Source organism: Hypanus sabinus, chromosome 2, assembly GCF_030144855.1.
Source record: "Hypanus sabinus isolate sHypSab1 chromosome 2, sHypSab1.hap1, whole genome shotgun sequence".
Lineage (NCBI taxonomy): Eukaryota > Metazoa > Chordata > Chondrichthyes > Myliobatiformes > Dasyatidae > Hypanus > Hypanus sabinus.
Genome location: NC_082707.1, coordinates 143,856,960 through 143,871,303, shown reverse-complemented (window position 1 = coordinate 143,871,303; position 14,344 = coordinate 143,856,960). Strand labels below are relative to the sequence as shown.

Genomic DNA, 14,344 nt, shown 5'->3' with positions numbered 1-14,344 from the left:
TGTACTCTTCTTATATTCAAGAAACAATTTAACATGGGCCTCTTGAACAAAGAAACTTATAGATCTGTGGGTTGTTGATTTTTGAACTACATTCCTGAAATGAGGTTAAATGAATGAATAACATCCATTTTTAATGGCATTTTGACTTCTTGTGTTGCTAAGGAAATTTTTTGCAGCCTAATTATTAATGTGTACTTTTACCCCAGTCTTAAGAGGGTCATTTGGATTTGATAGAGAAACATCCCCACCAAGAAAAAAAAAGGATTAATAGATTTAATGAATGTTTGTATAATGGTATTTTAAACAGCATTAACAATAATAGTCCAGAGGGAAAGCAGAGAGAAAAATCAATGCAGGATTCAGTCTTGTAATCCATTGAACAATTGATCTCAGACTCTGACTTGCAAATGTTCCTCAATTAACTGTGAATCTCTGAGATGAAATTATTTTGTTAACGATTATACTTTGTGTTATTCGAAGTTGTAATTTTATTTAAGGCCACAATGTATTTCATTGCAGTAGGACAGGTGGTTAAGGTGACACATAGGATGCCTTTGAGCAAGGAGATGATGATTAAACCATGTACAACAGGATTTAGGCTTCAGCTGAAATACTGTATTCAGTTCTGGTCACTACACAAAAGGAAGGATGTGATTGCATAAGAAAGAGAACAGAGGAGATTCACCTGGGATGTTACCCAGGATGGGAGATTTCAGTTATAAAATGAGACTGCATAGCTGGGTTTGTTTTGTTGACACCAGAATGGAGAAGGCTGAGCGAGGAACTTTAGAACTATACAATATTGCAGGGGTAAAGATAGTTTGCATAGTGAAAAACTTTTACCTTTGAGCAGATGTGCCATAACAAGGAGGCACAGTAGTAGATTTAGGGAGTAGGATTTGGGGAAGGATATTTTTCTACTAGTTGAAACCTGGAACACAGTGGCTTTACTTTTATTGTCACCAAACAATTGATACTAGAACATACAATCATCCAGTGATGTTTGATTCTGCGCTTCACGGCTGAGGTGGAAGCAAGTACTGTAACAACATTTAAGAAGTATTTATGAATACTTTAAAAGTGGCATGGAAGGCTACAGCTGAGTGTTGGAAAATGATGCTAGTTCTGATGGATAGTTGATACCTGACATGTCGGTGTGGGCCTGTTTCTATGCTAATGACTGGCTTTTACTGTTTGTTTTTAAAATAGCACAGTAATTCAACTTTGGCGTTGAGAAATGCTGTTATATGATAAACTAGTACAAAAATGTTCCTCCCATTTGAACATTGGGGAAATTGCAGAAATTTGAATTTGTTTCTCCTATACAACAAACTCATTAAAGCTTTGTTCAATCTCAGAGATGTAGTCCCTATTCAATATAACTTTGTTGTTGCATGCTTTTGTTACTTTTCATTTCAAGATTAATTAACCAACTTCATCTGTCGAAGTGTCTTATTGATTCATTGTTGAACCAGAAATATGGTAGTCTCAGATGGTTAATGAATTGTTTTCTTGTGTTTGTGTTGCAGCAATTGAAAGAATGCTGATGTTTTTGATTCTCTTTCTGCACTTTATAAAATCTCAGTGAGCATTTGAAGAATAGTTGGGCAGAACTATGGAGCAAGCGCATGGCCTGCTATTAAATGAGGAGTTCTATAGTAAACTCAGCGAATCAAAGAAACCAGAGTTCATTTTTGAATGGCTTCAATTCTTACAGAAACTTCTGGTGGCTGCCAATAAGGTAAACCATGAAATATTCTTAAAGTTGTGAACATGTCCTTGTTTATGTAATGTCACTTTCTGAATATTTGGGTAGAACTGTTTTATCCGAAAGAGAAAATTTTGGTTACCTAAAAACTTTGAGATCATGAGAATATTCCAAAACATAGGAATCAATTTGCAACCTCTGATCTGAAGGGTGCTAAGATTTTGCTGTAATCTGTTTTTATAGAAGTTGGTTAAGAGTGGAATGTTGATTATTGCACTAGGAATTCTGGATAGGTACAAATAAGGTGTCTTGGGGAAAATGGGGCTATTAAAGAGTGAGTGAATCTGGAAGAGTCTGTGTTAAAATAATTTAAGCCCAGCAATGTGCCGAACAAATCTCTACTATCCCCATAGCTGTTTCAACAACGCAATGATGAAGGGAGAGGTAAAATTAGGTTAAGGGATAAGTAAATAGGGGGATGGATTGGGGTACAATGATTGGCTTATGATCAATTGTATTATGTTGCTGGACAGCCAAAAAAGGAACCTTACCCAGCAACAGGTGACATACCAGACATTGTTTGCTAATAGTGTTAGTTATAGGTCCAAATAAGGAATTATTTGGTCACACAAAGCATTTTGAGGTATAACATAACTAAGTAGGGGAAGGATGGCATAGGGGGAGGTGTCGACATGAGGAACTGAGGTTGTATCCAACGTTCCTGGCCTTGTATTTTAACTGCCATCGGCATCTGCAGTAGTATCTGGAATGGTCCTTTCCACCAGGGTCCAAGTTTGGGACGCTCCCAATCCCAATATCAGACCAAGGAAAGCACACATGGCTTTCAGCGTAGTGGATGGGGGGGGGGGGGGAGGGGGCCGCAAGAATCAGGGTTACCCTTTCAGGAGTGAGTTGCTTTCGGTTGCACTTAAAGAGTTCCCAGAAATGTCATTTGCCATTGGACTCTCTGTACCTTTTGGGGCAGGAGTACATAACCCCATGAGTGCAGGGCATTCAGGAGTGTATTGGTGTCCTGCTTATTTGCTGTTTCTGACGGGCTTGCCAGTAGGAGGTCGTCTACATACTGAATTACTGTAGAGCCCCCACAAAATTGTAAATCTCTAAGCCGCCAATGCAAATTCTGCAAGAAAATGGTGAGAGAGTGCACGAACCCTTGGGGTAACCTAGTCCAAGTGTACTGCTGATCTTGAAAGGTACATGCAAAAAGGTATTGCGACTCAGGAGTCAGGGGATCGCAAAAACTGCATGCTGCAGATCTACTATGGTAAAGACCTGAGAGTTCAATGGAATATTACTTAAAATTGTAGCAGGATTAGGGACTACCAGATGTATCGGCTGCACAATTTCATTAATCTTACGGAGGTCCTGTACTAACTGCCTCTCTGGCCTTTCTGGTTTTGTAACTGGCAAGATAGGAGTATTGCAAGGAGACTGGCATGGGACTAGAATGCCCTGCTTACAGAAGGATTCTATGAGATGGGTGATGCCGTCAACCACCTCCTACCAGAAAATTCCGCCTATGTCGTGGTTTCCTGGTCCTTGGCTAGTTATTACCCTTCCGCTGCCTCAACTGTCCCCTCGTGTGGGTGGCACTGGGCTTGGTGGGGGTGAATTGGGATTACCCTGGGGTGACCGCTTAGGTGGAGCATACGGGGGTGGCGATGTAGTGGGCTGGGGTCGCCAGGCTTCCTCCCCCTCTGTCTCATTATCATCAAAAAGCATGGGCAGTCCAGACAGGTCAAGAGGTACCTCAGTTTTACCTTTGCCGGCTTCACCTTTACTTTGTTGCTTATCCTTAACCGGCCTATCTTTCTTCTCCCTATTCTGTTTTCCCTTATTCGTATCATAATCCTCGCACAGTCCTTTTAGTGTCTCCCACGATTTCAAATTTCCTTCATTATCACATACACTAATCCCTCTTCAACGTGCATTATGCTCCCAACTGCTTTGCTTAGAACTATTATTTAATTCTTTGGCTGTTTTTCTCCAATTGGACATTAAAACCTTCCATTTTTGTCCAGCACTACGTTTCCAAATTACTTCCTCTGCCTTCAGACATTTATCTAAGTCCCAGGTTCCACCCAAAGGCTAAATTTCACTTCCCATTTCTTATTTAGGCATGCCAATAATCTTCAGTAATCATTTTCTCTTTCAGGGTCATCTCTGCATTTTTAAAATATTGGCATGTTATTCCAGGACTTATCAAATGCTTGCCCCATGCTTCTTAATCGAGTGGGTCAGCCACCTCCTTTTCTCACATCCACTTCAGGGTCCTGACCTTCATGTGGGGGATTTCCTCCCCTTAACAACCGGTCTAAGGCTGGATTCTGATAATTCAGAGTGTGGCTTTACCATTATATAACCTACAACCCCCATTCCCCGGTAATCTTGTGCCATGTCTCTCTGCATCCACTTCAGGGTCCTGACCTTCACGTGGGGGATTTCCCTCCCTTAACAACCGGTCTAAAGCAGACTTGAGACAGGCAAATTATCATAAGCATACCCCAAAGCGTATTTACAACATCCGGATAGACTGCAGGAGAGAGCCACTTCTCCTGCGTTTGGCCAAACTTCCGTTCTGTCCCATGCTAGTCAATTTACTGTGCTACGCACCCTGCCCCCCCCCCCCCCCGCCAATTAAGGTGCTTACCAGCTTCAAATGTAATAAGTAACTGCCACTAACCCACTGCCCAATTCTCTGCGACACACCCAAAGAAAAATGTAATAGATCACCGTTAATGATCCGCTGCCCAATTCTTCAGCACGCACAGACTTTAATTCTCACAATACCTCACAACCTTAAATACTGACAATATCTCGTCGGGCCCTCTGTTACCCCGATACCTCATAAACTTTAATACTCACAATACCTTGTTGGGCTCTCTGTTACCCCAATACCTCATAAACTAACGCCATCTCTCAGGAATACCTCACCTCGGACTCCTGGCTGGCTCGCCAAATTGTCAAAGCCGGATCGACCCGATGCAATAATGCAAGGTATCATGAATTCAATAAAACCAGCGATACTTAGTCAAGCTTCACTTCTTATTCATAGCATGCTATGCGGAAATTACAGACTGATCAAAGAGATATTCTGAGCATTCCACCCTGACTTACAATTCTGCACAATGTATAACATTGATCATTACAGGAAATATTATAATTACATGAGTTAATACAGTTTTAGAATAGTTTCGATCAGATGCTAAGATGCAAATAGATGTAAAATCATTATTGGTTAGTTATAATTATTTCTGCCAAGGCTAGCATGGATACAACCTCAGTTCCTCATGTTGATATCTCCCCCTACGCCATCCTTCCCCCATTTAGTTATGTTATACCTCAAAAATCTTTGTGTGACCAGATAATTTCTTATTTGGACCTATGTCTAACACTATTAGGGAACAATGTCTGGTATGTCACCTGTTGCTGGGCAAGGTTCCCTTTTTGGCTGTCCAGCAACATGTGGTACCTATAATACAATTGATTATAAGCTAATCATTGTTCCCCCAATCCATCCCCCTATTTACCTATCCGTTTACCTAATTTTACCTCTCCCTTCATCAACAAGAGATTCTGTAGTTGCTGGAAATCCAGAGGAACAAGCACAACATGCTGGAGGAACTTGGCAGGTTAGGCAGCATTTATGAAGAGGAATGAATTGTCAATGTTTTGGGCCAACACCTTCATCTGCACTGGAAGGAAGCCAAAATAAGATGTTGGTGGTGGGGGGCTGGGAAGAGTAAAAGATGGAAAGTGATAGGGAAAGCTAGATGAGGGGAGATGATGTGATAGGTGGAAAAGGTAATAGGCTGAAAAAGAAGGAATCTGTTCAGAGAGGAGATTGGATTATGGGAGAAAGGGAAGGAGGTAGGACACCAGAGGGAGATGATAAGCAAGTGAGGAAAAGAGAATGGGTAAGAAGGGGGCCAAAATGGGGAATAGAAGAAAAGAAGAGGACAAATTATCAGAAGTTAGAGTAATTGATGTTTATGCCATCAGTTTGGAAGCTACTAGATGGAATTTGAGATGCTGCTCCTCCAACTTCAGTGCAGCTCATCACGATAGTAGAAGAGGCCATGGACTGACATGCTAGAATGGGACATGGCATTAAAATGGGCGGCCGATAGGAAAGCCCATCTTTTGTGGAACAAAGGTTCTTTTTCAACACCTTGATTGACCTACCTCATCTGGCAGTGTGTTCTATACACCAGTCAGCTCTGTATGCATTTACCGATAAAGGCAAACATATCAAATGCCTTTTCTCACTCCCCTGTCCACCTGTGCCTTCGCTTTCAGAAAGCTATAGACTTGGACCCAATGAAGATCTATTTATATATCCTTCTATTATTGTATATCCTTTCAGAATTTAACTTCCCAAACAATCTACTTTTTTGCTGTCATGTACAATCCTTATCAATTATTGGGTTGTCTGCAAACTTACTCCATTACAAACAACAAAGTTTCCAGCATTGATCCCTGTAGTACACCATTTGTTATAGATTGCCATTTTGAGAAGCATCCATCCGCCACAGCCCTTTGCCTCCTTTCAAGCAACCAACTTTAGATCCAGTTCATTAACACACTTCAGATCCCTTGTGCCTTAACCTTCTGGACTAGCCTACCAATTGTAGTCTTGTCAACATCCATATAGACAAAGGCTGCGGTCCTGCAGTCATTAATTTTCTTGTTTACCTTTTCAAAATATGCGGTTAGATTTGTGAGAGATGATCTGCACAAAATCATGCTGACTTCTAATTAGTCCTTTGCAAGTGAACATAAATCCCACCCATGAGAATTTTCTTGAACAGTTACTGATTTAAGGCTCACCAACCTGTCATCTCCAGGATTATGGTGACTGCCCTTTTTGAACAAAGACACAACCTCTCAGCTTCTGGGACCTCACTAGTGAAGGCATAATAATCTCTAATGAGCTCCAATGCCAATAGCACTAGCACTTACACGTTCCTGATCTACAGTGCCTTACAAAAGCCTTGGGCACATATTCTGTATATATCTAGGCTAGCTAAGACATTTGCACAGTTCTATATATTATGTCTTTCCAGTTACCAAATAATGCTTAATCCTGCTGAGATAACTCAAAGCTAAATACTCTTAGTTCTGTTTCCCAACCACCTTCCTATTTCAACCAGTATATTGTTTAAGTCTTGGGCACAGTGATGTACATATGCTCTGGAATATCATCACACCCCTCCCATAACACTACAGCTTCGCTACCCTTCTTCCCGGTGAATACTAACTTAGGATCACACTTTACCTTTAAAGATCAGTGTGGTAATCATTAAGGAAAAGAACATGTAAGTTGGTGAGTTCAGGAAAGAGAACAACGGTATCTTGAAGCATATCAACTTGACAAATGAGGTGTTGGCATTCTTGAACTGAATCAAAATAGATCGATTCCTGGGTCTTACCAGAGGTATTCTAGTATATTGTGGGAAGAAAAGGAGATTCCTGGGGCCCTGGCAGAGATTTCTGTTTCTTCATTAATGTCTAGTAATGTACTAGAAGATGATTGATGTTGGTCCTTTATTTAAGAATGATTGCATGGACAAGTCAGGGACTGACAAGCCAGTGAGCCTTACAACATTGGTGGAAGTTTGATTCCATGCAGTGCCTGTACCTATGAGAATTCTAATTAAAGAATATATTCAAAATGGTGGTAAAAAGCTGAAGTGGAGATGCGAAGGGGTTTAGAAATGTTACATTCAATTACGTTTTCCTACTATTTCAATGTATGATTTAAATTGAAGCTGAAATGAAAAGGTAATGAAATTACATGCTGTGCCATCAATGATTTCACAGAGCTTCCCTTTCTCAACATAAGAAACAATAGTTCACATATGATGTTTTGAATACCTCTCCACTGATATGATATTGTAATTCGATCTCCCATAGGAGTGTTTTTAATCAGGAAGTGTTTAAAGGATTGGCAGAGATCTTCTAAAAGTTTTCTGCATTCTTTCATGTGATGCTGGTGGTATTGGGCGTATTAGTATTTATTCTTCATCCTTGTTGTTCAGTCACTGGAGGACAATTAAACATAAATTTCATTGCAGTGGGACTGGAAGGACAGACAGACCAGCATCCGCAAGATCAGCAGGTTTCCAGGCAGACCAAAGATCAGTGAATCAAATGAGAATTGATGATAATCTAGTAGTTTTCTGGTTGACATAAGGGGGGGGGTAACATCACTTTATTGAAGAGTTTTTTTTAAAACTGATTTCAAATTCCCTGGTGACATACTTCAAGATGATCTTCCAGGCTTCTGGATTATTAGATAGCTTGTCTGTTTTGTGGAAGGCAATGTGCTCTCTTTGGCGAAAAGCCTGCAATTGAAGCTTTTGGCTTCAGTTGGCTATTTTAAGATTAGTTGCTATTTTTGTTTACTCTCAAGCACCAAGACACCACAGTGTTTCTGATTGTGTTGCAGTTGAAGAATTGCATTATCTTTCTCAGAATCGAACACTTAATTGAGATGGTCTAAAGTCAGAATTTGAGCACATTAGATCTGTTGTGTTTTGCAAAAAGAAACAAAATTATATTTGAGTCTCTATCCAAGTAGTTGGGAAATGATATTCTAGATATTTTGTGGGCACTGAAAACTCTGGATTCTGATTGGATTCTGGCTCCGTGGCTCGATGGCCATTGCTATTTGCCAATTTTTTTGTAAATGCAGAATTTCAGTTTGGTATGGTTGTGCAACAATGTTGCATTCATAAATGTTGCATAAATTAATTTGGAGAAACATGCTAAAATTTTAAGAGGCCCGCTGAGGGAAAATATAAATAGTTGTTTTCATGTAGCAGTTTTTTCCGGGAACCCTTTCTTTTCAGACTGATATCAAAGAGAAGCAAAAGACATTGGTGGAACAACTGACAGCCTTGTTGGAGAGCTCACCAGGACCACCTGCCCGCAAACTGATTGCAAAGAACCTGGCCTTGTTATATAGTATTGGTGATACCTTTTCTGTGTACCAAACTATTGACAAATGCAATGAGATAATCAGGAGTAAGGATGACTCGCCAAGCTACTTGCCTACTAGACTGTAAGTAATTTTTTTTGTGTAGATGGCATGAAGATTATGGTGATTTCACATTTGTTAGTAACATTGTAATAACATAATTTAAATGACAGTGACTGAAATGGAAAAACCACTAATTTTGTGTTAAGTGAATTGGTGAATGTACTATATTCTGGTGACAGGATACCGAATCTGAGACTGTTTTCTATATATTTCCCCCTGAAATTTCACATCCTTTATCTAGATGTTTTAATGCATATGATATAGATAGAATCCATTGAGGAGATCCTTTGCTCAGGCATTCTCTCTGGTGTAAGCATATGTTTCTGTGATGGTGGAAGGTCTTGGTTACAGATAAACTTCCTACATATTGATTGCACAGCAGTTGTGCACAGCACAAAAGTAGATTTTTTATAAGTTTCCTGGTCTGTTCTATCTGTCAGCTCGACTTTACCCAATACAGTAAAATCTAGTTCTACTGTTGGAATTTTCAGCAGTTCTGATGGTTAGATGTTTTGGCTTACTGGATATTGGTGGTTGCAATCTCTGCCATCTGGCACCATCAAAGTCCCAGAATGGTGGATTGACGAAGTTTACTGTACCATGCACTCTTTCCTGTCTAATGCAAACCTCCCAATTCTAAGTAAAGCACATTTCCAGTAGCAAACTTGGTGATCTATAAGAGGCAGATATAAGAGGCCATTAAGTTGGCCTGAAAGCAACCATCATTGGCCATTGTGAAAACCGGAAAGTGGACTTCAGTGGTTATGGAGATGACATTGTATTGCACAGGGAAGTTTTTGACCTCAGGTCTCAATTCACCAATGTTTAGATCTGAACAGAAGCATTCCGAGCTGCATGTTATTGAAAAGTGCTAGATAACCATTCCCAGCACATATGAGATGCAAATACTTCTCTCCTGGACTTAAATTTAAATTTTACTTGTGGTTTGCATATATTAAATTGACATCTGACATACCACCTCAGAGATTAGGTCAAAATCTCCAGTTAGATATCTGACCTGCTGAAAAAGAAATGAAACATTTTAAATATTTGGGTGTTGTAAGCTTTGCATGCATTTGTAAAACAAACACTTGTGGATTTTCTGTGAATGGCTTGGAGTGTTGCCCATATAATTTTCCATTTCCTCAGCCTTAAGGACTATAGTCATGCTTGCTGCCTTTTCATTGAGTTACATAGCACAGAAGGCAGCGCTTTGGGCAAAATTGTCCATTCCAGACATTGTACTTACCTGAGTTTGTCCTGATTTCCTGCATTTGGTCCATATCCCTGTAAACCAGTCCTATCCATGAACTTGTCCAAATCTCTTTTGAATGTTGTTAATGTATCCACCTCTCCAGCTTCATCTCGCAGCTAGCTCCTTATACATATCACCCTCTGTTGGAAAAACTTGTCCCTCAGGTCTCCTTAAAATTTTCTCCTCTCACTTTAAACCTGTGCCTCTCATTTTAGACAGGCCTGTACTGGGAAAAGATGGTGACCATTCACCTTATCAAAACTTCTCATGAGTTTTTATAAATTTCTATAAAATTTAGTTTTAAAAAAAAGTCTACCTGCCATTCAGAGGGAGGCTTGCTTAAAAATTATAATTGGAGATGATGAAATGAACTGCAGATCCTGAAAAATCTAAAATCGCTGAAAATATGAAGTAGTTTGGACAATGTCTGCACAAATACCAACAGAGTTAACATTGTAGATCAATGATCACTCAGCAGTTTGGATGCAAGATGGAGAAGTTGAAGTGGTAGATCCATTTTTAAATTCACTATGGCTGGCTGACATGCTGTATTTTTCCAGAACTTTCAGTTTCATTTGTGATGTTGAGGTTGTTAAGAGAAGGCAGTAAGGAAGAGTTGGAGCAGTGAGGAGTTGGGCGGGGAATTTTGTAGCACTGACTAAACTTGACAGGAAAGAACAAGTGGAATCACAAAGAAGACACATGTGCCTGTATTTCATTATGTACATGTGGAGATTTGGGGTGTCACTAAAGACCCTTGCAAATTTCTATAGATGTTCAGTGGAGAGCATCCTCACTAGTTGCAACATGGCCTGGTATGGAGCCTCCAGTACACAGGATCTCAAGAAGTTATGGAGGGTTATAAACTCCATCATGGACACACCTCTGCCATCAGATTTCTGATTGATCCATAAACACTACCTTACTATTTTTGCACTATTTATTTTATTATTTGTAGTAATTTTGTCCTTGCACTGTACTGCTGCAAAACAAATTCCATGTATTATGTAAGTGATAAATCTGATTCTGCAGTGAAGACTTTGGTATATAAAACTTTAAACATCGTGACACAGCAGTATTTTTGTGTAGTGCATAATCAAAGCAAAAAAGTAAAAAGTAGCCTAGAAAGAGGGTAGGTTACTAGCTTATTACTCTTTTATTGAAATAGGGGTACTCTGCATATATGCTGAATATGAAAAAATGGTTCTTGCTAGTATTTGTATTTCAGACCCTATATTATGGGTTGTATCATGACATTTTCATGCACAGTTCTATTTGGTAGGTCAGTTGAACAATTTCATTGAGTAGTCAGCCCAGTTGTCCATGCTGATGAAGAAGCTCATCTACTCGTTTGCCTCTATCCCTCTAAACTTGCTTTTCAAAGTATTATTTAAATGTTGTTATTGTATTCATCTCAACTATTTGTTCAGTCAGTTTGTTCCATATTGGCACCATTCTCCATGTGAAGAAATTGCACCTTGGATCCTTTTGAAATCCTTCTCCTTTCACCTTAAACCTGTGCCCTAGGTTTGGACTTCCCTACTCTTGGGCAGAAGACTGCATGCATTCACCCTATCTTTGCCTCTATAATGTCACCAACGGTCTCCTGCACTCCAAGGAAAAAAGGAAATTAATTTATTATCATCATGTGTACTGAGGTATAGTGAATAATTTTGTTTTGCATGCTATCCATACTGATTATTTCATCAACACAGACAAAATGATGGAGGAACTTGGCAGGCCAGGCAGCATCGATGGAAAAGAATACAGTCAACTGCCCTGCCGAAGGGTTTCAGCCTGAAATGTCAACTGTACTCTTTTTCTAGATGCTGCCTGGCCTACTGAATGCCTCCAGCATTTTGAGTGTGTTGATTTCCAGCAGCTGCAGATTTTCATCACATTAATACATTAGGAATGTGCTGAGTGGTTGTGTGGAGTTATCCACTGCATTTTCAATCTCAGTCTTAGCCTGGAAAGGGCCCCAAATTGTGTGGAAAACATCATGTGTCGTCCCAGTACTCAAGAAGGCCTGACCAAAAGTCCAATGGCCCTAGCTCATACATGAAGACCCTAGAGGGGTTGGTCCTGGCTCACCTCTGACCCCTGGTCAGATCAGCCCTCGATCCCCTGCAGTTTGCTAACCAGGAGCACATTGGAGTTGATGATACTGTCATCTACCTGCTGAACAGAGCCTTCTCCCATTTGGATAAGCAGGATAGCACAGTGAGGATCATGTGTTTTCAATACCACACAGCCCTCATTGCTGGAGGAAAAGCTCTGTTCAATAGAGGATGGCACTTCAGTTGCATCCTGGATAATGGACTGCCTGACGGGCAGACACCAGTTTGTGCAGCTTCAGAGCTGTGTGTCGAGCATGGCTGTAAGCAGCACTGGGGCCCCACAGTGGGCTGTATTGGGCTTCCTTATTGTTTAACCTGTATACCTCATACTTTACAACACTGAGTCATGTCATCTGCAGCAATTCGCTGATGAGTCAGCAATAGTTGGGTGTATAAAAGGAGAATGGGAGGATGAATCCTGGGCCCGAGAGGAGGTCTTTGTCAAATGGTGCAAGCTGAATCATCTGCTGCAGCTCAATATCAGTAAGACAAAGGAGATGGTGATGGACTTTAGGAACACCAAGCCTGCATTACTCCCTGTTACTATTGGTGGTGAAGACATGGATGTGGTGAGAGCCTACAACTACCTGGGGTGTGCAACTGGATGACAGGCTTGAGTGGAACACTGACACAGAGACTGTGTACAACAAGAGCCAGAGTTGTCTCTACTTCCTAAAGATACTGAGGTCCTTTGTAGTATGCAGGCCTCTCCTTGATATATTCTACCAGCCTGTTGTCGCCAGTACGGTCTTCTGTGTGGTGGTGTGCTGGGGCAATGGCATCAACACAGGTGGCTCAATAAACTAATTAGAAAGGCTGGCTCTGTTTATAGGAGTCAAACTGGACATACTGGAAGCTGTGGTAGAACAAAGGACTCTTCGGAAAATCCTGACAATTCTGGACAATGTTTCTCACCCTCTGCATGCCACCTTGGCTGAACAGAAGAGCTTTTTCAGTAATAGGCTAAGACAACTGCGCTGCTCCAAAGAGCACTGTATGAAGTCATCCTTACTCTTAGCCGTTAGGCTGTATAATGAGTCAACAGCCTGCGAAGTGATGACCCCCACCCCCTGGTAGACTTTTATTAATCTCTGTTTACCACACCCTGCTATTGCTATTACAGACACCCTGTGCAATACTATTATTGCTTCTTATCTGGACCTGTGTGAATGTGCACCATTACTGTATAATATTACGGTAACTCTTGCACTACCATCTTATCAATGTGAACTTGGAAATCTTGTAAATCTTGTCATCTTATTTTCACGGTAACATTTTTTATTCTTACCTATAATATTTGTACATCTGTGCACTTGTAATGCAATTGTGACTCTGTGATTTCCTTTTTGGGATCGATAAAGTAAATCTTATCTATCTATCAAGGTATTACAAGTCAAAAGGAAAAACATTGGAGAATTAAGTGTTAGAGAATACACTCTTTGCTAGCCGAACATCTATAACTCAGGCCCTCGAGTCTTAGCAGCATTCTTGTTGAGCTTCCTTACACTCATTCCCATTTCATGATATCTTTCCTACCGTAACCAAAATTGTACACAATACTACAGGTACAGCCTCACCAACATCTTGTACAAATGCAACATAATGTTACAGCTCCTACAGTCATTGCCCTGGCTGATAAAGGACAGCAAGCTAAATGCCTTTTTCATCACACTGTCTACCTGTGATGCCACTTCTGGTGATCTAAATTAGTAAATTGGTTTATTGTTGTCACATGTACTGAGGAACAGTGAAAAACTTGTACTGAAGTGATCTGTATCTACATACAACAGTGTATTGAGTTAGTACAAGGTAAAACAATAACAGAGTACAAAATTAAATGCTGAAGTAGAGAGATTGTAGTACAGGTAGACAATAAGGTGCAAGGTCACAGATGAAGTAGATTGTGAGGTCAAGGATACTATCTTCTTATATTTCAAGGTCCCTCTGTACTACAACATTCTGCGGGGCCTGACTATTCACAGTGAAAATCGTGGTTTGACTTTACAAAATGCAACACCTTACAATTAACTGAATTGAATGTTATCTCACATTCCTCAGTCCATTTAACTTGCTGATGAAGATCATCTGGTAATTTTTGATAAGCTTCTTTATCAACAATGCTAAATTTATTATTATCAGCAAACTCACGAACCATACTTCATACATTCTCATCCAAATCCTTTACATATATAAAT

The 14,344-nt window shown here is 40.2% G+C and overlaps 1 protein-coding gene across 4 annotated transcripts in view; it reads left to right on the top strand.

Moving 5' to 3' along the window:
* Positions 1–14,344, top strand: part of heatr5a (HEAT repeat containing 5a) — a 125,111-nt gene that overhangs the window by 15,439 nt on the left and 95,328 nt on the right. For 3 of the 4 annotated variants that reach the window (XM_059956275.1, XM_059956248.1, XM_059956257.1), the window contains exons 2-3: positions 1,530–1,741; positions 8,584–8,795. In XM_059956275.1, the coding sequence (XP_059812258.1) occupies positions 1,616–1,741; positions 8,584–8,795 (338 nt within the window). In that variant the 5' untranslated portion in view covers positions 1,530–1,615. The remainder of the gene's footprint in view (positions 1–1,529; positions 1,742–8,583; positions 8,796–14,344) is intronic. The other variant, XM_059956266.1, reaches the window with a different exon arrangement.